We start from the raw sequence: 23721 nt of genomic DNA on the forward strand, positions 1-23721 counted from the left end.
TTTATTTTTCTTCTAAAAATTTTCTTTAATTTTGATTTACACTCTTCCAAACTGACCATAAAAAATGAGAAGAGAGCCCATCATAATACATATTGTATGTGCTTGCATCCCCCACTGCGCAGGAAGCAAAGCAAAGCACATAGGATGCCATACCACATATTCACATGCCACTAGCTGGCTAGGACATCAACCCTGTCCTGTCCAAATGTCATCACTATCAAAACTTTTCACGGACAAACTTTCCAACCATTTTAGTGCCCATATTCCACGTTAATCACATTGTGGCGGTCATCGACTACTAAAAAGATAAAGACAGTTCAATGCATGAATCTTCTTTTAATGCTGAGAGTTATACAATTTTATTTTAGAGGCTATTTCTATGATTATGATTGAAATCTTAATTATTAGATATCATTACACGGCTACCATGTATGCCACACATATGAAAATCAGTCGCATGCCAAGCAAAACACGTTGATTAATTGATGGAAAATCTTATTGTCTATGTAGATCTAAGTTAGAAATATGTAAATGATTTATTTCATATATTTTCGCACAGATATGTGGCAAGACTTCGAGGTTTCCGCAACGCAAAAAGTGATTTTTACAACTTGAAAGTCCCAACATGTCCTACTATATAGAGGGTTACCTATCTGTCTTGGGGACTTTAACGCTCGTTCTTTAGGAACGACCGACCCTTAAGCAGGCTATCTTGGCATTAGAGGCCTTAGTAAGGTCGAGAATATGAACTTTGTCCCAAGGTGACCCTCCGACATTCATCTTGTCTTGACTTTGACCTCCACCTCATCTTGACTTTATCTGTCACATCATCCTCTATGTCCGCTAGTTACATCCCGTATTAATGAACATCAAAATTAATGAAAAGTTATGCAATAAGATATTAATATATCCTTAATAGCTAATAAATAAAAAAGTCTAATAATAATAATAATAATATAATCTAACATTTAGGACAAACAATTTACATCTCCAATTGAAATCTAATTATGCAATTACATTCTAGACAATAACATAATGCAACGTTAAACGTAGCAATCATCTAAGAACATACTAAATATGAACACGCGATACGCTTTGAGAATAGCGTTTGGGCGATACCTAACCTCAACCTATCAACTGAAACATACACACAACATAGTCATATTTTATAGACAAACAAACTTCATATGTAGATAAAAAACATTACCATAACAAATGAACTCGATGCATATCTTTGTTCTGTCTTAATTAGAGCTTAAGTTGTAGCATTGTTTATCTAATGGCTAGCTGAAGAGGCACAACCGTTGGAGTTCTGATTTGAAGAGAAATTTCCAGGGGAATTGATGTTGTTGGCACAAGAGTCGGATAGGCCTTGGAGAAACTTGGGAATAGGAGGAACGTTGATGTCTAGATTGCCCTCTAGAGCTTGAACAATTTGACTCATCGTTGGCCTGGAACTCTCATAATCTTGAATGCACCAACCCGCCACTTTACAAGCTACTTCAAGCTCTCCCAAGTCAGCTTTTCTCTCGAGCCGGTGGTCTAGCAAGCCTTCGACATCTCCATTAATGAGTTTGCTTGTTGCCACTATTGGAAAGAACTCAAAACAACTTTCTGTTGCACAGACTGAATTTCTCTTGTCGGATATGATCTCGAACAACATCATTCCATAGCTATAAACATCTACTTTGGTGGTGATGGGTGTACCTTGAATCCATTCAGGTGCAAGATATCCTCTACTCCCTCGAATGGTAGTGAGAACTTTGCTAAAGTTCCTTCCGACGAGCTTTGCTAGACCGAAATCCGCCACTTTTGGCATGAGCGCATCATCCAACAGTATGTTCTCTGGTTTAATATCGCAATGTATAATGTTGTCTCTGCACTGCTCATGAAGATATGCTAATCCTCTCGAAGTTCTGATAGCAATTTGATATCTTGTGTTCCAGTCCAAAACATTTGAATTGTTATGAAAAAGCTGAGTAGCTAAAGAACCGCTCGACATGAACTCATAAACAAGTAATTTCTTGGTTCCTTGAGAGCAAAAGCCCATTAGTCGAATAAGGTTTATGTGTTGAATGGCTCCTAGTGTGCTTACCTCTGCTCTGAACTGTTTCTCTCCTTGATAAAGACCTTCGAGTTTCTTCACTGCAATATCAATCGAACCAGGCAACGACCCTTTAAACACTGATCCAAAGCCCCCTCCTCCAAGCTTATCTGAGAAATTTTTGGTGGCAATACGCAGCTCATTGTATGTAAAAGAGACCAAAGAACTTTGCACAGCCTCTGACTTCTGAACCATTCTTCTACGTCCTGGCTTAAGAATTAAGATACAAACAACAAACAAACAAACAATGATACATGGCACAACCCCTACTATGACCCAAATGGCCACTCTCTTTTTGCTGCTTTCAGAACTTGGCAACTCAGAGGCTGCCAACCGAAGGTAAAGTGTACCTGCATCAGATTCATTAGGTTCTTCTTGGAGATTAAGAAACTCTCCCTGCCAAACAAAACACCCACTAGAGTTAAAGGAATACGCATTACAAGAGCAGTTATTCAAGCAAACTAGTTCGCAATCTTGTGAGCTCCTAAGCATGGTCAATTTGAAGGGGTTATCTGGTAGCCTAACATTTGTCATCTCAAAGAAGCCATCTTTCTCTGAATCAGCAGAGTTGTTATTTAAACCACTACATTGTAAAGCAGTGATCCTCTCACAACCCTGACTTCTATCACCTAAATCCCAATCTCTCTGAGACTTGATCCTGAAACCTTTAACACAATAACAGAAGGGTGATCTGAAGTCACTGCAGCTACCAAAAGGTCCACATACCCCATAAACTGAGCACTTGCTTTTTGGTTGAGCCCAGATGAGCATCCATGACTTCAAATTCCCCATCCACACCAGTTCTTGGATCTCACCGGAATCATAATCCAGTACTAGTCTAGACGTGAGATAATTGGTTTCATCTACAGTGTATGTGACATACATCTCATCTGTATCATTGACTACTTGCATGTGGTACATATAATTTGATGTGGCCTCAGGGACTGAACTAAATTCGTGACCATCCCACAGTCCACTAGCCCAACATATCCTAGACATATTCCACAAAATCAAGTATTGTAAGAGTCCAGTCGGATCCATCTCAAAGGTGAAGATCCCAGGAGAAGGGTCAACTTTATTCTTCCAGGAACTGAGGTGTTGGGATCTTTTGGTGATCTTATTGAACCCCAACTTGGCACCAGGAAGCCAAGTGTCAGTGGGGTGATCAAAGCTCTGCCAGAAGACGAGCGAGGAGTTGGATCCATCCCTGAGCTGCAGATTACTGTTGTCAAGGATGACCACGACGACTGTGGAGTTGGAGGATGAGATGGTGGTGACGTTGGTGGACCATATGACGGATTTGAACTGGTTGATGAGGACGAGGTTGCCATCAGCAGAGATCTTAAGCTCCGACGCGGTTGGGTCCGTGACTGGATTGGCTCTGTTGGCCACCCACACTGGGGTGACCACAGAGATCTTATCGAACCAGATGCCGATGTAGTAGTTGAAGGAGGTCGTGCCTGCGCTGCCTGGTGGCGTGAAGAAGCCAAGCACGAACGTGCCGCCTCTTGAAGTGATGGTCTGGTTTCCGGACAGAGAATGCTGTGCGGAGATTGTGTCAGTTGATGTTGCGGAGGAGAAGAGAAGAGAGAGAGAAAAGGAGAAGGAGAAGAGCAAGAGCAAGAGTAAGAGTGAAGTTGCTCTGGAACATGAAGAAGCCATTGGAACTCCCATTGCTGATGGCTGATGAGCGACAAGAGGTTGAAGGAGAATATGGAATATTTAATGGCGTTGCTGGAATCTAGAAGAACCGATCAGTGTGATCACTTTCTCAACTCGGTTCAGATATTGCCTATCCAAAATGGAATGACAAAGTCAAACAAAGCATTGAAAATCTGAGGCACTTTTAGAATCGCATTATCAGTCTTAGTTCCGTCATCGGTCTGCTATTATTTTTTTTATAATTCATATATTCGATTTTTTTAAATTAATTAATTTTGAAAATGACCGATAAGAATCGAAATGATAGTGCGTCTAGTAAAAGTCATAATTTTCTGTATTTAACGTTGTTAATCTTTTATCACAATTAATTTCTCTTAAATAATTTTATCATTTTTCATTTGTTTTATTCTCTTACTAGTATTCTTAACACGATCTTTAATGTATCTAACAAAGGATATATATATATATATATATATATATATAGAGAGAGAGAGAGAGAGAGAGGGTTGATAGCCCACACATCTGTCCGTGAACAACTCCCGTGCACTACTAAATACGTGCGACGTCCAAAAATGATCTAAGCGCTTGAGAGTAGCTAACTTTGGGCGCCCAGAGCACTCAATCACCCATCGGAGTTGTCCAAGGGTATGTGTGCATGCTATCAAAATTTTATATAAATATAAATATAAATATATATATATATATATATATATATATAAAAGAATGATAGTCTGCACATCTTTATGTGAGTTATTGTAGACAATGTTTGACATGAGTGATCTGACATGATCAAAATCTTTTTTTTTTAATTCTTCTCTCATCTACATGCAACAACTCTTTTCTCTCTCATTTAGTGGCAAAAGACGAAGCGCTCACCCCATCGTCCCCGCCAACTTGTCCTAGTACCAATACGGAGGAGGTAAATTACGGTGACTAAGAAGGTAAGTGGATGTAGGGATGAGTTACACGGGGTGCGGGGATTAATTACACCCACCCAACCCCCCAAGATTCGACCCCTCGACCTCAAGTGGCAAACATCCATCCACATACCACCTTAGCTATGTCCATGGCGGCTAGGGGTGATCACGGATCAAGTTGGTTCGATTATTGGGGTAAAAAACTATCCTGCCCTACTAGATTAGATAATACAATATCAGGACACTACATCCGGCGATATATCCGATGGTTCTTATATATCAGATTTCTGACAGAATATCGGTTATTTAGATATCCAATCCTATATCCAATGAAATATAAAATATAAATATAAATATAATAAAAAAATAAAATATTTTAAAATGATAATAAGCATTACTCATTCCACGTTGTAGCAGTAATCGATAGTAACTGCTACAATGTATAGCAGTTTATCGACAGTAGCTGCTACAAGTTGGGGTGATCGCGAATCAGGTTGGTTCAGTTATAGGGGTAAAAAACTATCCGACCCTATTAGATCAAATAATGCAATATCAGAACTTTACATCCTGCCCTATATCCGACGGGATTTTTTCGGTTCGATTTGGGTCGATATGAGCGGGTTGGTCGATTTGGCAGGTTGACTGCTCACCCCTAGTGGCGGCAAAAATAATGAACCAGGTAGCATCGAGCCTAGGGCAACTTACCCAACCTCACAGAAGTTTTCCATTGACCACCTAGGTAAATCAAGAAATGCACATGGATGTTCATCTTGACAACTAGTATTCTCTCTCCTTTGATTGCATACAAGGTAGTACTACTTTCTACAAATCAATACCAAGGTGGTGTTGCAACCACCTAACCAATACCAACACCAACTGGTGCTGGTTTGTAGAAACCAACACTTGGTTTGTAAACCAACACCACCTTAGTACTAGTTTCTACAAACCAACACTACCTTGGTACTGGTTTCTACAAATTAACCAACACCAAGGTGAATGATTTGGAGGTGCCAACACTAAGGTGGTGCTGGTTTGTAAAAACCAATACCAAGATGGTGTTGGTTTACAACCCAAGTGATGGTTTCTACAAACCAGCACCACCATGGTGCATGGTTTATAGAAACCAACAACACCTTGCATGCAATCAAAGGAAAGAGAAGAGAGTTGTTGCATGCAGATAAGAAAGGGATTAAAAAAAAAAAGATTTTGGCAATGTCAAATCGCCCACGTCAGACGTCGCCCACAGCCGCTCACATAAAAGTATACAGACTATCATTCTTGTGTATCTATCTCTTTTTATATATATTCACTAGCTGCGTCCAAAATGCCTATACAAACTAAATTTGTCATGATGGAGATGTAGAATTAAATGGTATATTGAAGATGAAAAAACAACTGCAAGTTTATTTATTTTTAGACAAAAAATATTTATTTTTTTCTTTCCTTCATCCTTTCCATTAAAATAAGATTCCAATAAAATGATATGATTCAAACTCTAATCCTTTTAAATGTAGCGGATAATTATAGAGCCTGAGAATTGATGTGTATTCGAATCATAGGACCTAGTAATTATAGATATGCTCATATTGGTGATGTTATTGTTGCTGTAATTAAAGATGTAAGAATCTAACCGGAGTTCATGGTGGTGGAGGTGGGGGAAGCGGACCGAAAAAAAAAAGGATTCTAGTTATAAGATATCTAATGAAACCGTAGCAGGAATTGAGATATCATTCAAAGAGAAAGATAACAAATATCTAAAGTTTTTTTTTTATCCTATATGAATGATCTGATCCGTAAGGACCATGATTGGGAATTGTTTGATTGTCTTTCTTCGAGGAAGAATTGAAACATAATCAACTAGAATTCGGGACAGCTATTCGAAATCATAGGAAAAGACTTGATTTCTTATTGTTGGTGCAACATCCCTCAGGTCAAGGTTGACCTGGTTAACCAAGCTGAGTCTTGGTTTGAGTTTAGATGTTTGACAATAAGAAATTGATTGAAGAAGAGTCAAGTAGGTCAAGGTTGACCGGATACTTGACTGGGAAGTCCTAGTGAGTGAAGCTAGGCAGATTGAAAACCCTAGTGAGTGAAGCTAGGTGAAAGTCCTGGTGAGTGAAGCCAGGTGAAAGCCCTAGTGAGTGAAGCTAGGCAGATGGAAAACCCTAGTGAGTGAAGCTAGGTGAAAGTCCTGGTGAGTGAAGCCAGGCAAGGGAAAATCCAGATGGATCAAGGATGATCGGACATCTGGTGTTGGGAAGTCCAAGTAGGTCAAAGGATTGACTGGATACTTGGCACGAGGAAATCTGAGAAAGTCAAAGTAGGTCAAGGGAGTGACCAAGTAGGTCAAGGGAGTGACCGGATACTTGGCATGAATAGAAAAGTCCAAGTGGGTCAAAGGTTGACGGACACTTGGTGGGAAGTCCTAGCAGGTCAAAGGAGTGACCGGATGCTAGGCATGATGTACCAACAGTCAAGGTTGACCGGATGTTGGTTTGAGAGGCTTGGAACTTGGTTTTGGCAAAACCAAGTGTTGGATCGATCGATGGATCGATCCAGCCTTCTAGCGAAGCCTCGGATCGATCCGTGGATCGATCCGGATGTCCCAATCGATCGGTGAATCGATCGACGTTTTGTCGACGAAGCTCGGATCGATCCGTGGATCGATCCAGCGCGTTTCGCGCGAAGGCGCTGGATCGATCCGTGGATCGATCCAAAGCCTCCCGATCGATTGGGAACATTCGAATCGATCGGGATCCGACCGTTAGCGTCGATAAAGGCCGCAGGCGTTCATCATCGCTTCTCCGATTCACTCCAGATCTCTCGCCAGCTCCTCCACGACACTCACAAAGCTCAGATCGCCAGTTCTTGAAGGATCTTGGAAGTTCTCCAAGTCAAGAGGCGGATCAAAGCCAAGAAGAGAAGCTAGGGTTAGGGTTTATACTCATTGTAAGCTTGTAAGCTTGTATTTCTTGTATCCTTTCCCTCTCTTCTTGTATTGAGTCTTGTAGGGCTTCTCCGCCCTTGGTAGTTATCATAAAGGAGAGTTTTATTTAGTGGAGGGTGTGTGTGTTGGTGTGGATCCTTGGATTAGTCACCTCTTGTGAGGTGGATACCAAGTAAACCAACCGTGTTAGCGTTGTGTGATTGTTTGTGTATTTTCCGCTGCCATATCTTTGAAGAAACAAGCAACGCCGAGCACCGAGCGAACGCGACGAGCTATTCCCCCCCCCCCCCCCCCCCCCTCTAGCTACTTTTCGGTCCTAACACTTATCTCATGTATGCTTTTCGTGAAAAAAGACCAATTGAAGGGGACAGTAAACGATCTACATTTCGCTTAATGCGGGATACATCATAATATATATAAAGGTTGAACGATCCATAATACAACTAGTAAGATATATGTAAAAGTACAAATACAATACTAATGTAAAAGTATTGAATCCAATGCTAACTAAATACTAACAAATCATTGATTTTTAAAGCTAACAAAGTCTTATAAAATAAAAACTCAACTAATTTATTATCAACCATCTTCAACCATCATATACAAAATTCAAGTACCTGCCACATACAAATACAATCAATAAATTTGTATAAGTAAATTATACAATGAAAATATAAACCTAATAAATATAATTTAAAAGATTAAAAATCATACAAAACGAGAAATATATAAAGTATCATTCTATAATTTGTCCTTGAATCTTTATCTAATAAGACACAAGTTAAAGATAAATGAAATACAAATTCTCTTAAAACATTGTCTTGTAAGTATTTTCATTAATTATTGAAAGAATTATGAACATCAATTTAATTGAGGCTTGAGTTTGTCATGATGACTGAAGGAAAGAATTCCTACATGGAATCCAAATAAAATCTTTCTGTGTAAGCATTAGACTCCATTGTTTATTAAATAATATCTCTATACTTATCATTTTTCATGTGCTTATTAATTGTTATATATATATATATATATATATATATATATATATATATATATATATATATATATATATATATATATTTACTTGTCTTTTGGCATTACTGATAATGTTTTGAGTGATAGAAAGAAAACTTGGATCAAGAAAGTAGTTGAATTGCAAGCATACGCACCTCAAAGAGTCTAAATGGTTATTTGATTGTGACAACTAAATTGAAGTAAAGAACTAAGTTTTCTATATAATGTGTGTAAAAATGACCAACTTGGGATCTTAGTAAGATCAAATATTTTGTGAAACTCTATATAGTTTCACTATTTGAAAAAAAAGATTGACTACATGAGAAAGTACCCAAATTATTCTTCAAACAATCACAATTTAAGCTATTTTAGATAGCCTTAGTCAACTTCCATAATATAATCATTCTACCTTTGAGTGAGTAGTAACTAGTCAAAGACAAAAACAATTATAATTTCTTCCATGATGCATTAGATATTGACAAGTGTGAGTAAGGATCAAGATTTTGGAATATCCTTTAGCAACATGGCAAGTTTAATATCTTTAAGTAAAAAGGGCATATAAAAATATTTCTGCAACAAGGTCAAAATTTTATCTAGCCAAAAATTTCATTATGTCTTCCTTCACATGTTTATTGATAACAATTATTAAAGCGCATAAATTATTAAGCCTAAGAGAAGGCAATTAAGGGGCAAGTGTTGGTACCGGTGCAAATATTCCCTCAGGGCAGGTTCGCTTGGGCACGGGGCATCCGGATCTACCATGATCTACAAAATAACCATGCATGAACAATAACACACTGAAAACTGGATGGTAATTAATTAATCAGTGGTCATAAAATACCATGACTTGATGTAGATCAAGAATAAGAAATGTCTCCATAAATTCTACATAGAACCAAAAGAAAACCATTACAAGAAGAAATAAAATTTACAAAAAAAAATAACATTGCCAAATATTCATGTCTCCACAATCTAACTAAATGTAGACGATGAAGTGCTAGTCTACAGAAGCATTATTATGATCAAACTATAGGCCAATATAGAGAAATAAAAGAAATAAGATGAATTCCCAATGAGAGCATCTAACTTTTACTGTTTTTACAAATCACAAGCCTTTCTTAATCTTTTTCCCCCAAAATCATGCTATGGTATCTCATAATTTACCTAAGCTAAGAAAAATTAATGGAAAAAAAAACAAAAGGTAACAAGGAAATACTCAAGCACCTACCAAGTATTTATGACAAGCTCACCATTGTCAATCTCTTCTTTGATCTCTCAAGCCATAATAACAGAGTTATTAATCATGTAGATTATATGAGGCAGCGAGAATCGAGCATAATTAAAGAAAGGCTTACTCTACTTGTTTGATTTTTCTGTATTGGTTGCGTTGAGCCTCAACATGTCTCGGAGCAGAGGCCCCCATGAGAGATGCATGGCGATTTGAGGTTACTTTCGTTGCTCAGTTGAAAGAAAATAGATTAATTGAGAATTCGAGATACCACGTAGTCCTTAGGTGACATCCAGTTATTCCCCAGTGCAACACCTGCTCGATCGTATGCAGGAAATCTGCTGAATCATTGCCATCTTTTTGTATAATGTGACATGAAGCAGATGAAGAACAATTTTGATTTTACCTTCGAGCTAGAGCTTTAGTTGTCTAGCTCTGATGGCGTGGAGAACTGACAAGGCTGTTGACACAGCAAACCAGTCGCCGTAAGACTGCTACGAAGAAGAGGGTTTTGTTCTTCGCTGCATGGTTGCGTTCCCATGGTAGAGTTTCTTCATAAGTGCAATCAAGTTTGCTGCCGCCTCCCAATCGCTCTTCTCTAGCAAGCTGTCCTCCTCCATGAAGCTGAACCATGTGCCCACTGGATTCTCCTGAGTAATTCCCATTTCATTAATGGAGGAGGAGCAAGTGGTTGACGGAGGAATGAGATCGACATGGAAGCTTACCACGAAGAGGAGATCGGCCTTTTGCAGCCATGTTGAGTTATGAGGCTTGAGGTTGGTGTCCATCGGCCCAATCTCTTGGAAATTGCCAATCCCAACTCCGAACGCACCCTGTTTTGTGCAAAGAATCCTTCTTCATATCATTGATTCACGTCGTATGCTTCCTAGCTTCAGTCTCTTTTGCCTCTACCATTCTTGCAATTGTAAAGGTTTTAAGGTTGCGGAGGAATCATGGCAGAGTTGGTGCTGCAGAGGAATCGTGGAGGAGAAGCGGAGAAGTGCGATGGAGGTCGGCGAAGGTTGTTCTCTGACTGGTCGAGATAGGAAGGTGTCGGCTGGCAGCGCCGGCGACAGCGATTCGTGGGCGATGAAGAGTAAGAACGGCTGCGACAAGTGCTGGTTAGGGATCAGAAAAAAAATCGGCACAATAAGTAGGAAAAAAATAGAATGAGAAGTAATTAGGTTATTAAGGTGTTATATACGGTGACATAGATAAAGGTTGTCACGATAAATAGTCTAATATGATGTTTTAATTTTTTAAATAATCATTTTTGATAAATGTCATTAAAAAATATTTATAATGACATTTTAAATCAAATGTCATTAAGAAAGTGTGTAATAGATCATATTTCTAGTAGGATATATGTATTGTATATACATAGGATGAACGCCCCATAATCTATCAAATTTGAAATACATCATGTGTATGCACATATACATATATTAGCTAAATGACCTGTAATTCACATAAAAGTATCTCACATGGAATAGGGTGAGTAATCCGTAATCCGTAATCCATCCAATGATAATATATTATATATAAAAGTGAATGACTCGCAATCAAACTCATTAAAATACATCATATACACACAACTCTTCTAAAAGCAAAGTCGGAACTCTAAATTGCAAGTAATTACACAATTCTTAGAGTATGAAATCAAAGCTGTAAATTATAAATAGTCACACAACTCTTTTAGAGAGCCGGCCAAAATTCTAAACTATAAGTAATCATATAATTCTTAAAGAGCGGAGCTAAAGCTTTAAATTACAAGTAATTACGTAGCTTTTGGAGGGTGAAGCCAAAGCTCTATAATGAAAATGTTTTATTTATTATCTCGTCAATTTAATATCTATAGTACTAATGCGCTCTTTTCAAAATTTGGAGTTAGAAACTCTAAGTCGCATCTATTATTTTGGTAATTCATATTAATACTAGCGCAACTCCTTTTGTGAACTTGGAGCTAAAATTTTATGATAGAATTAATTTTCTATTTTATTAATTAGCATAATTAATTAGATAATTTAATTTTTCATAGATCTAGAATAAGAAACAAATAAACTAAAAATCAATTCTGAATAAAAGGACAAGCAATATAATAGGAGTAGAGATGAAATTAAAATTAATTTTATTTTTTATAGTATCTATTTTCGTAAATTAAATCAGGCATAAGGTATATGGAGACTAGCAAGAAAAAACCATCTTGGAGTAGAAATTATATCTATACTCGTCGACTCCAATATCTCGTGGTTACGCTAGCAACTATATGCAATGTGACTGAGACTGTGTATTAATTATAAATTTATATCGTATCAGTTGTCATGACTAGCACACTTACCTTCCTCCTCTTCAACCTTAGAAGGGTCGGTTTACTCAATTCCCTCGCTTTAGGGGATGCACAACCAAACCTCAAGACATTTACAAATTATAAATTGAATTGAGTATGTTCTCCATCAGCAACACCATCGAAAGCTCTATACCTCTAATTTTTTTTTTTAATAATCCTGGTATCTAAACCTTTCCCTTGATTTATCCATATGATAAATCTGAAAGTGAGAGGCAACACTACACACAACAATCAATGTCCTAGATTATATTGAAAATCAATACCAACTCGTTAACGGATAAAAATAAAAATATAGATAGGGGTATTCTTTCTCATTCAATGGATAAGATTTAACAGATAGAAATTAGAACGTGTTGTTGAGAGTATTTCTCTCATTCAATAAATAAAATTTAATTGATAAGAATTAAAATGTATGGTTGAGAGTATTTCTCTCATCCAATGGATAGAGATAGAATTTCCTGGTAGATAGAATTTAGTTTTCTGATCAACTATGTATTTTGTATGGTGAGTACTATAAATACTCCCCCTGTATTCTTGTTTTATCATCCAACGAAAAATAAAAGTATAGAGTCTTCAAGTTAAAAGTTGTTCTTCATCTTCCTTTTCTTTTCCTCTCTAAAATTGTGAGTGATCCTCAAAAGTGTTGTAGTGTCTTTGTAGTGTGAATATAATACAAGTAATTTATTTACTTGTTTATATTCCAATTTGTTTTCTCGACAATTGGTATCAGAGCTGAACGATCAGGGATTGTTCTTGGTGGAGTTATCTTGAATCGTGAGGAGGTTTATATTGTACAAGGTTGTTCATCAAACTTGTTCGGTATAATCAAAATCTTTCCGACACGATGGGCGACCTTCAAATAGTAGGAGGAGTCAAGAAACTCAACAACAAAAACTACAACACGTGGACAACATGTATGGAGTCCTACCTACAAGGTCAGGATCTTTGGGAGGTTGTTGGTGGTAGTGAAGTCATGCAACCAGCAGAAGATGCTAATGGCATCTTGTGAAAATGGAGGATCAAAGCAGGTAAAGCAATGTTTGCTTTAAAAATCACAATTGAAGAAGAAATGTTGGAGCACATCCGAGATGTCAAAACACCAAAGGAAGTATGGGATACCTTTGCTACACTATTTTCAAAGAAGAATGATGCAAGATTGCAACTCCTGGAGAATGAGCTACTAGCAATAGGGCAACGTGACAAAACGATTGCCCAATACTTTCACAAGGTAAAGTCAATATGTCGCGAAATTTCATAATTAGATCCAGAAGCTCCTATTGGGGAAACTAGGATAAAGAGAATAATTATCCATGGTTTGAAACCAGAATATCGAGGATTTGTTGCTGCTATACAAGGATGGCCAACACAACCATCACTTCTTGAGTTTGAAAAATTACTTGCAGGCCAAGAAGCTATGGCTAAGCAAATGGGAGAAGTCTCGCGAAAGGGTGAGGAGGAAGCGCTCTACACCAATAAAAGTAAGGGTAGCTTCAAACGACATGCTGGTGATGGATCTAAAAAGGATGGTGGCAAAGTAAAGAATTATCAAGGCAATGAAGGTCATCATCCAAGAAGAGCCCCACAGAATCATGCCAATAATAGAAATTTTATTGGCAAGTGTTATAACTGCGGGAAGGTGGGCCATATGACAAAAGATTGTTGGGCCAAGAAAAATTTTGTTCAGAGTAATACTGCTACCTCCAATCCTAAGGAGAATAGCGAAGATGACTGGGATGTTGAAGCCTTGTTTGCTCCAGAGGAAAATGAAGTAGCTTTTACAACAATGTCAGACAAGATTAACTACAAAAATGATTGGATCGTAGATTCAGGCTGCTTAAATCACATGACAGGTGATAAAGAAAAGCTACAAAACTTGTCTGAATATAAGGGAGCTCGTATGGTGGTGACAGCCAACAACTCAAGGTTACCAATAGCTCACATTGGTAAGATAATAATTACGCCTCGATATAATTCTAACCAGGTGTCACTTCAAGATGTCTATCATGTCCCAGGAATGAAGAAAAATTTATTATCTGTGTCTCAACTAACATCATCAGGTCACTATGTTCTATTTGGTCCTAAAGATGTAAAGGTATATCAAAATCTCAAAATATCAGAAACACCGATAATGGAAGGGCAACGACTAGAGTCGGTTTGCGTGATGTTAGCAGAGTCTGCATATATAGACAAGACAAGGAAAAGTGAAACATCAGACATATGACATATGAGATTAGGTCATATTAACTATTCCAAGTTAAACATGATGATGAAGAAGTCAATGCTTAAGGGGCTTCCTCAACTAGACATACAAATAGACACGGTATGTGCAGGATGTCAATATGGTAAAGCACACCAATTACCATATCAAGAGTTAAAGTTTAAAGCAAAGGAACCATTAGAGTTAGTCTACTCTGATGTATTCGGACCCGTTAAGCAACCATCAATCGTCGGTATGCGGTATCATAGTGACATTCATTGATGACTTCTCAAGGTATGTCTGGATCTTATTTATGAAAGAAAAATCTGATACATTTTCCAAGTTTAGAGAATTCAAACAGTCAGTCGAAGGAGAATTGGGAACAAAGATCTGTTGTCTACGCACAGACAACGAGGGAGAATATAGCTCAAGAGAGTTCTCCCAATACTTAAGAGAAAGTCGAATATACCATCAGTACACATGTGTCAACACACCACAGCAGAATGGTGTAGCAGAAAGAAAGAACCGACATCTTGCAGAAGTTTGTCAGAGTATGTTGCACGACAAGAATGTACCTGGACGGTTTTGGGCTGAAGCAATGAGGACTGCAGCTTTTGTCATTAACAAACTTCCTTAACCAAGGTTAGAACTCATTTCACCTTTTGAGAAATTATGGAACATAAAACCTACAGTTAGCTACCTTCGAGTATTTGGTTGCGTATGTTATGTATTTGTTTCTGATCACTTACGAACCAAGTTCGACAAGAAAGCTATTAGATGTATCTTTTTGGGATATGATAGCCAACGAAAGGGGTGGAAATGTTGTGATCCAACAAGTGGAAGATGTTACACTTCACGAAATGTAGTGTTTGATGAAGCATCTTCTTGGTGGAATCCCGTTAAGGAGGTATTGTCAGATTCTAAAGACCTCGAAGACATATTGCAACAAAAGATGGGAGAGCATATTGTTCAACTTCAACCAAGTTCAGATGAATCAAGAGATCCAAATGACAATGATATTGAACAAGGAGTGGCTCAGAGTCCTTGGCAAACTGACATATATCAACAACCAAATGAAGAAGAGAGACCTAGTGAAATGGAAGAATCAACTCCATAATCTCAACTCCAAAGGTCAAACAGAACATGAAGGCCAAATCCAAAATATGGCAATGCAGCCATAGTTGAAGAAGCAACAGAGCCTGAGACATTTGAAGAAGAGTCGCAAAGTCCTGAGTGGGTGATAGCTATGAAAGAAGAGATTGATGCACTGCAGCAAAATCAAACTTGGGATCTCATACCAAAACCAAGAGATGTGAAACCCATTTCTTGCAAGTAGGTTTTCAAAATAAAGCGTCGTCCAGATAGGTCAATCGAGAGGTACAAGGCATGATTGGTAGCTCGTGGTTTCTCTCAACAATATGGACTAGACTATGATGAAACATTTAGTCCAGTGGCAAAACTTACAACTGTACGAATCCTTCTTGCACTTGCAGCCAACAAAGACTGGAATCTATGGCAGATGGATGTGAAGAATGCTTTTCTTCATGGAGAATTGGATCGGGAAATTTATATGATCCAACCAATAGGTTTTCAGAACCAACATCATCCTGAATATGTGTGTAAGCTACGAAAAGTACTCTACGGATTGAAACAAGCACCCAGGGCGTGGTATAGTAAAATTGCTGAATTTCTAACTCAAAGTGGTTATTTAGTAACATGTGCAGATTCCAGCTTATTTATCAAAACAAATAAAGGAAAATTAACTATCGTGTTAGTATATGTGGATGACCTAGTCATAACAGGCGATGACAAAGAAGAAATTCTTCAAACAAAGGAGAATTTATCAGTTCTCTTTCAAATGAAAGAACTTGGGCAACTTAAGCACTTTCTTGGTTTAGAGATTGATCGCACGCAAAATGGAATATTTCTTTGTCAACAAAAATATTCCAAAGACTTGTTGAAAAAGTTTGGAATGCTCGAATGCAAGTCGATTTCGACACCCATGGAGCCAAATATCAGAATATTTGCACATGAAGGGAAAAGTTTAGAAGATGCAACTATGTATCAACAATTGGTAGGCAGACTCATCTACTTAACCTTAACTCGACCTGATATTTCTTATGCAGTCAGTGTGATAAGTCGGTATATGCAAAATCCAAAGAAGCCTCATTTGGAAGCAGCTCGACGAATATTAAGATATGTAAAGAGCACAACTGATTATGGCCTTTTGTACAAAAGAAATGAAGACTGCAAGTTAGTTGGCTACTGCGATGCTGACTTTGCAGGAGATTGTGAAACAAGAAGATCAACAACTGATTATGTATTCAAGCTTGGTTCTAGAACAATCTCGTGGTGCAGCAAGAGATAACCAACTGTATCATTGTCAACTACTGAAGCTGAGTATCGAGCAGCAGCAATGGCAGCTCAAGAGAGCACATGGATAATACAACTAATGAATAATTTACATCAACCAGTAGATTATGCAGTTCTAGTATATTGTGGCAATCAATCAGCAATTCGTTTGACAAAAAATCCAATCTTTCATGCAAGAACTAAGCATGTTGAAGTTCATTATCATTTTATCAGAGAAAAAGTTCTGCAAGGAGAAATTGAGATGAGACAAATCAGTACAGATGATCAAGTTACGGGCGTGCTTACAAAAGGATTAAACCCCAACAAATTTAAGATGTTCCGTTATCAACTCAGCACAGTACAAAGGGTTGGTATTGAGGGGGAGTGTTGAAAATCAATACCAACTCGTTAACGGATAAAAATAAAAATATAGATGGGAGTATTCTTTCTCATTCAATGGATAAGATTTAACAGATAGAAATTAGAACGTGTGGTTGAGAGTATTTCTCTCATTCAATAGATAGAATTTAATTGATAAGAATTAAAATGTATGGTTGAGAGTATTTCTCTCATCCAATGGATAGGGATAGAATTTCCTGGTAGATAGAATCTAGTTTTCTGATCAACTATGTATCTTGTATGGTGAGTACTATAAATACTCCCCCTGCATTCTTGTTTTATCATCCAACGAAAAATAAAAATATAGAGTCTTCAAGTTGAAAGTTGTTCTTCATCTTCCTTTTCTTTTCCTCTCTAAAATTGTGAGTGATCCTCAAAAGTGTTGTAGTGTCTTTGTAGTGTGAATATAATACAAGTAATTTATTTACTTTTTTATAATCCAATTTGTTTTCTCGACATATTATTAATCTCACTGGAGGAAAAAGTCTTACACCGTAGATGGGATTGGAATTATGAATATTTAAACAAATTGGCGAACACTTTACTGCTACATGTGCCAGGAGGGGGCAATTTTTTTTTTTTAAATTTTTTTTTTAGAACTTTAGTACATTAGAACTATCTGAAAAATGTCAGCCATCATTTGTTCAAACAATATCAACCGTCATAGTGATATATACATGCTATGCCTACCCTTTGAGGCAATTTCTAATCCTTTTAAATTGTTTTTTGGTTGTCCCGCTTCTAAATCACTTCTCCCTAAGCATAGAAGATGTAGAGTTTGGGTGATGATCCTGTATTCCTGATTTTGTTCGTACTAATCCACCGTGAGTCATCGAGATTGGAGCTCTCGATCCTCTTCACCATATCATCATCATCCATCTCCATTCAGGTGAAGAAGGCATAATAGAGTGAGAGAGACGAACGAGGTGGTGGTGGTGCGGGATAACAACGTCACTGACCAACGCCATCATGAGGCAGCGATGTCGTTGGAGGCAACAATGCAAAATGACAATGACGTAAAGTGTGGAAAGGACGGTGTAACTAAGGCAAGGGAAAGAGCTGAGGGTTAGGGAATTTTTTTTTAAAAACAAATAGGCTTGGACGGGAGTTGAAATTGTTGGTGCGGGAAGCATTCAACGATCGAATCTGTGTTTTGATTATGTCAAAGGGTCCAAAGTTAAATTGTATTATTATCTAATAAGCTTCATTGAGCTTGCAGGAAAGTCCTAAGTTGTTTTAGGTAAAAGTCCTAGTGGATTCTAAGCAGGTGAAAAATCCTAGGGGGTGGTAACCCTAAGTCCTAGGGGTGGTAACCCTAGGTGGTGGAAAGTCCTAGCTGTGGTTAGCCATGAGGAAAATCCTATGGGCTGGTAACCCTAGGTGGTGGAAAGTTCTAGCTGCGGTTAGGCATGAGGAAAATCCTAGGGGATGGAAACCCTAAGTCCTAGGGGGTGGTAAGCCTAGGCTGAGGAAACCCCTAGGGGATGATAACCCTATGTCCTAAGGGGTGGTAACCCTAGGCTAAGGAAAACTCTAGAGGGCGGTAACCCTAGGTTGAGGAAAACCCTAGGGGTGGTAACTCTAGGTCCCAGGGGCTGGTAACCCTAGGCAGAAAGTCCAGTAGGTCTGGAGGACTGATCTGACAACAGATAAACTCTCCTGAGAAGAGTAGATGAGGACGCGTTCCCCGATGAGGGAACAGTAGGCGTCGGTTCAACCTAGGGTTTCCAAAGTTAAAATCTGAAGTCAGAACCGGATAGTCCAAAGACTGTCAAAATAACTTTCTATTTATCTTATTTTATTGTACTAATCTTGTTTTGCAGGGTTTACTTCCTTTATAGACTAACATGCCTTGCAGGACGAAAATTGCACAAGAAAAGCCTCGGATGAACAGTCCCGAGGCACCCTCCATGGAGCTTGGAGGAACCTCGGGTGACTTGGTCGACAGCCCCACAGCAAGGCGCAAGGACGCCCTCCATGGAGCTTGGAGGCGCCCTCAGGCGGATAAGCAGTGAGCGTTGCGGAGCTTATCAACGCGGCTGACTCAGCGGGCTGGGGGCGCCCTCAATAGGCTATTTAAGCCTGGTTAGAGTAGCAGTTTGGAAGACACTTGAAATCGTAACCCTTCTTCCGTGTGCTGCTTAAAGAACGATCCAACAAAGCTGTATCTCGACTCCGACGACTAGAAGCCTTAAAATTCCCTGTTTTTCATTGTTGGTATAATTTTCATTATTACTTTATATTGTACTTCAAAGTTTTAATTTTCTGAATTGATAGTGATTGCCCAAAGTAAACACTCAACGAGTGTGAGCCTTGGAGTAGGAGTCGCCACAAACTCCAAACCAAGCAAACACCTTCATGTTAGTATTGTTTTTATTTTTCCGCTGCGTATTACTCAATTGTTTTAAAACGAACGTAAAAAACCACAAGCACTATTCACTCCCCCTTTAGCGTTTTCGATCCTACAATTGGTATCAGAGAAGGTCACTCTGAATCGGTACAACTACCGTTCGAGCATTCTTATTCGTTGCTTTTAAAAACCGCTTTTTCGCGTCGCGGAAACCCCGAAACCCCAAGCCACGGATATGTGCGAAGAATAAAACTTTCAAAAATATTACGAGTACGAGTTTCTAACTTAGATTTACACTAAATCTACAGAGGAGAAGAATATTGCCCTCGTTGCGTGCCCTTCGTAAGTCCCACTCGTCCAAGGAGATGCCGAATCTCAAGTTGTCAAGGTAGACAACTCTCTAGAAGTATCCACACGAACTAATTAGGTGAAGAAGACCAAACAATAGGTGTGCTAGCACCTAGATGGTGTTCGGCCAAGAGAGGAGAGGGAGAGCAAGAAGAGAGCAAGAGGAAGAAGATGATGTGAATTGCCTTGAATGAAAAATGAATTCTCATTCACCACAAAAATGGCCAACCACAAGCACAAGTGTAACTCCCATTCTCATTAAATGTGGCCATTAAAGAGATTTGTAACCTCCATGAGGTAGCACACACATGTGCTAAACATGATGATGTGTCACCTCATCATTGGCCACTTAATGTCAAGTCACAAATGATGTGGCATAAAGTCAAGTCAAACTTGACTTAATCTCTCTCATGGTTGATCTAATCCAACCATTTAATTCAAGCCAATTTAATATAATGAATCTAATTCATTTAATTAAATTGATTCAATGAGTCATAATCTAAATTAGACTCATTGAACACATGAATCAACTTGAGTCCAACTCAATTAGCCCAATTAGGATTACTCTTAATCCAATTTGATTCATCACATGAATCTAATCCTCTTGGTTCATCATACGAACCTAATCTCCATCTAATTGTCCTTAGTGTGTGACCCTATAGGTTCTTGTAACGTTGGCAATGCCCCTAAACCCATTTAGGAGCATAAGTAATGAGCGGTATCTAGCAACACATCATTACTACCCAAGTTACAAGAATGTTGAGATCCAACATCACCTTGTGACTACTAATTGTGACTCCTCATAATATATGACAAGTGTCCTTCTATCCTAGATATCTAGATTGATCAATGTGAGGCATAGACCGTGTCATCCTCTGACCAATCTAAATCTTGAACTCCAAGTAGACTCACTAAATCAAACGAGCTCAATATCTCATATAGACTCATTTGGGCATGACCATGCACTTCGTGGTCTCACTCTATCAAGAATATCGATGTCGCTCCCGTCATATAGGAGGGATAGATCCCATCTACATCACTCACATCCTTCTGCATAATTCGTTACATACCCAGTAATCGCCTTTATAGTCCACCCAGTTACGGGTGACATTTGACGAAACCAAAGTACATAACTCCTTATGTAGGGATCCATGGTGACTTCAGGTCTAAGGACTAATAGTCATACTAATAGCGACATGAGAAAGTATATGACACTCATATAACGATCCATGATACTTTCTCATGGCGGGTCATTCAGTATACATTCTCCAATGCATACCCATGTGTCAACTTGATATCTCTATATCCATGACTTGTGAGATCAAGTCATCGAGTTGACCTACATGCTAGTCTTATTGCATTAACATTGTCCCTGAATGTTAATACTCGACTATGAATGATTAAGAGTAGTGTTCCCTATATCATCTCACTATCGGTTCAACTAACAGATTGATATATGTTGGAATGTATACTGAAAGCCTAAGCTTTGTAAACATTCATTATGAATAAAGAATCACATTTGGTCTAATTGTCTACATTTGTTTGTAGTTGTTCATTTAATTTATATTGTAGATAACATAGTATGTGGTGTCACATACAGAAGATGATGTTATCAGTACCTTATAAATTATAAACAGACGCTCACGACTAAAATGGAAAGGAACAAACCATTAGAAGGTCGTAGTGTAATTAGGTATTAGTTTATCTTGACTATATAATTACACTAGTACACTAAGAGTGTATTGAGTAGGACCATTAGAGGTCGTTTCTTTTATACTGACTTTGTAAAGGAACAAAGACCTCAGTTATTATGGAAGTGTGTGCTCCTAATCCTAATATAATAACAAGCACATATGTTTGATATTTATTTCTTTAATTTATCAATGGGTGAGATTTAGTTCAATGAATCAATAAACCCGATAAGTTGGGAAATGGTATCACTTATAGCGTGTGTTGTTGATTATAGAAGGAAACTGTGTCCTAGAGATACTAGGTTGATAATGTCCTCAAGAGGAGCTCATAAAGATTGTCATGTTAAACCCTGTAGTTGGACTTTGTCCGACATGATAATAAGGTTGAGTGGTACTACTCTTGGATTTAGATATTAATTAAATGAGTTGTCAGTAACTCACTTAATTAGTGGACATTCGATGTCTTAAACACAGGGAGACTAACACACTCATAATAAGAAGGAGCCCAAAAATGTAATTTGGGATTGGTGCGGTAGTTCAATGATAGTTCTCTAGTGGAATGAATTATCATTGATAAAATTAAGTTGTGTGTTCGGGGCGAACACGGGATGCTTAATTTTATCGGGAGACCAAAACCAATTCCTCCTCTCGGTCCCTATCGTAGCCTCTTATTTATAGAGTTCTATACCCACCTATACCCACCTTCTATACCCACCCAATAGGGGCCGGCCAAGCTAGCTTGGGAACAAGCTAGGGCCGGCCTAGGTATAAGATTGGGTGGCCGGCCCTAGCTTGAACCCAAGCTAGTAGGGCCGGCCAAAATAAATTAAAAAAGAAATTTAATTTTAATTTTTATTATTATGTGGAAGATATAATTTAAAGAGAATTAAAATTAAAATATCTCTCTTGTAAAAGATCTACAAAAGATTAAAGAAAGAGATTAGATCTCTTTCCTTATTTGTAGATTGGAGAGATGTTTTATTTTCTCTTTAAAAATTATTCACATGTTGATAAAATTAAAATTATAGAAATTTCCTTTTATCAACCATGAAGAGATTTTAAAGAGAAATTTTATTTTTTAAAATTTCCGGAAACAAATTAGGAAGTTTTAATTGTTGATTAAAACTTGTCCAATTTGCTCTCCAATGATGTGGCCGGCCATTGAAGTTTGATTTGGAAAATTTATTTTATTTTTCTAAATTAAATCATGTCAAGGAAATTGAGGAAATTTTATTGTAATTAAATTTCCTAATTTGCCTAGGCCAAGGAATATAAAAGAAGGGGTGAGGGTGCCTTCATGAGATATAACATCTATTATTTCTCTCCCTCTTTTGTTCCTTGGTGTGTGGCCGGCCAACTCTCCTCTCTTCCTCTTGTGGTGGCGAATCTCCCTCTTCCATTGGAGCTCTTGTGGTGGCGGATACTACTCGGAGAAGAAAAAGAAGAAGGAGAGAAAGCTAGCATCTCTTGGAGCTTGGTTAGTATTTTGGTTTTCCTCCTTGGTGAAGTTTTTCCTTTGTGGCCGAACCTTGCTTGGAGGAGAAGAAGGTGGTTGGTGGTTTCTCATCTTGGTAGATCGTTGCCCACACAACGTCCGAGGTTAGAAGAGGAATACGGTAGAAGATCAAGAGGTCTTTCTAGAAGGTATAACTAGTAGTTTTTCCTTTTCCGCATCATGCTAGTTATTTATGGAAATAATACCAAATACAAGAGGCTTACGTTCTAGTATTTCGTATATGGTTTTCGATGTTGTGTTCTTTTGTTTCTTTCTTTTCCTTGTGATTTGATTGTTCTCTTTGGTTAACCTAAAGTTATTTTAGGAAATTAAATATTAGCTTTCTATTAAAGGTTTTGTCTAGTCGGTGGTGGTTGCTCCCATATCCAAGAAGGTCATGTGCCTCGCCACGTCAGTACTGGGAACCTTTTATGGAAATTAATATTTAATGGAATTAATAACTTAAGGAGACTTGGGTCGAACGTGTTAAGTTCCGCAGGAGATCCAAGTCAAAACCTAAAAGAACAAATAGATTAAGTTTTGGATCAAACGTGTTAAGTTCCGCAGGCGATCCAAAATTTAATTTAAAAGAACACATGGTAGCTAGGAAAGGTTCAGATCTTTGTACAAAATTTTTATACAGTGGAACCTATAGGTTTTCCGAGTAGCA

The 23721-nt window shown here is 38.1% G+C and overlaps 1 protein-coding gene across 1 annotated transcript; it reads right to left on the reverse strand.

Moving 5' to 3' along the window:
• Positions 1 to 1212: 1212 nt before the first annotated feature.
• On the reverse strand, positions 1213 to 3779 carry LOC121968123 (G-type lectin S-receptor-like serine/threonine-protein kinase At2g19130). Its single transcript, XM_042518623.1, has one exon. The coding sequence runs from the start codon at positions 3776 to 3778 to the stop codon at positions 1277 to 1279; it is 2502 nt and encodes an 833-aa protein (XP_042374557.1). The 5' UTR covers position 3779; the 3' UTR covers positions 1213 to 1276.
• Between the last annotated feature and the right edge of the window lie 19942 nt (positions 3780 to 23721).

The sequence above is a fragment of the Zingiber officinale genome, chromosome 3B (assembly GCF_018446385.1).
Source record: "Zingiber officinale cultivar Zhangliang chromosome 3B, Zo_v1.1, whole genome shotgun sequence".
Taxonomy (NCBI): domain Eukaryota; kingdom Viridiplantae; phylum Streptophyta; class Magnoliopsida; order Zingiberales; family Zingiberaceae; genus Zingiber; species Zingiber officinale.

Coding starts and splice junctions, on each gene's coding strand:
- LOC121968123 (XM_042518623.1), bottom strand. CDS start 3,778: ATGGGAGTTCCAATGGCTTCTTCATGTTCCAGAGCAACTTCACTCTTA.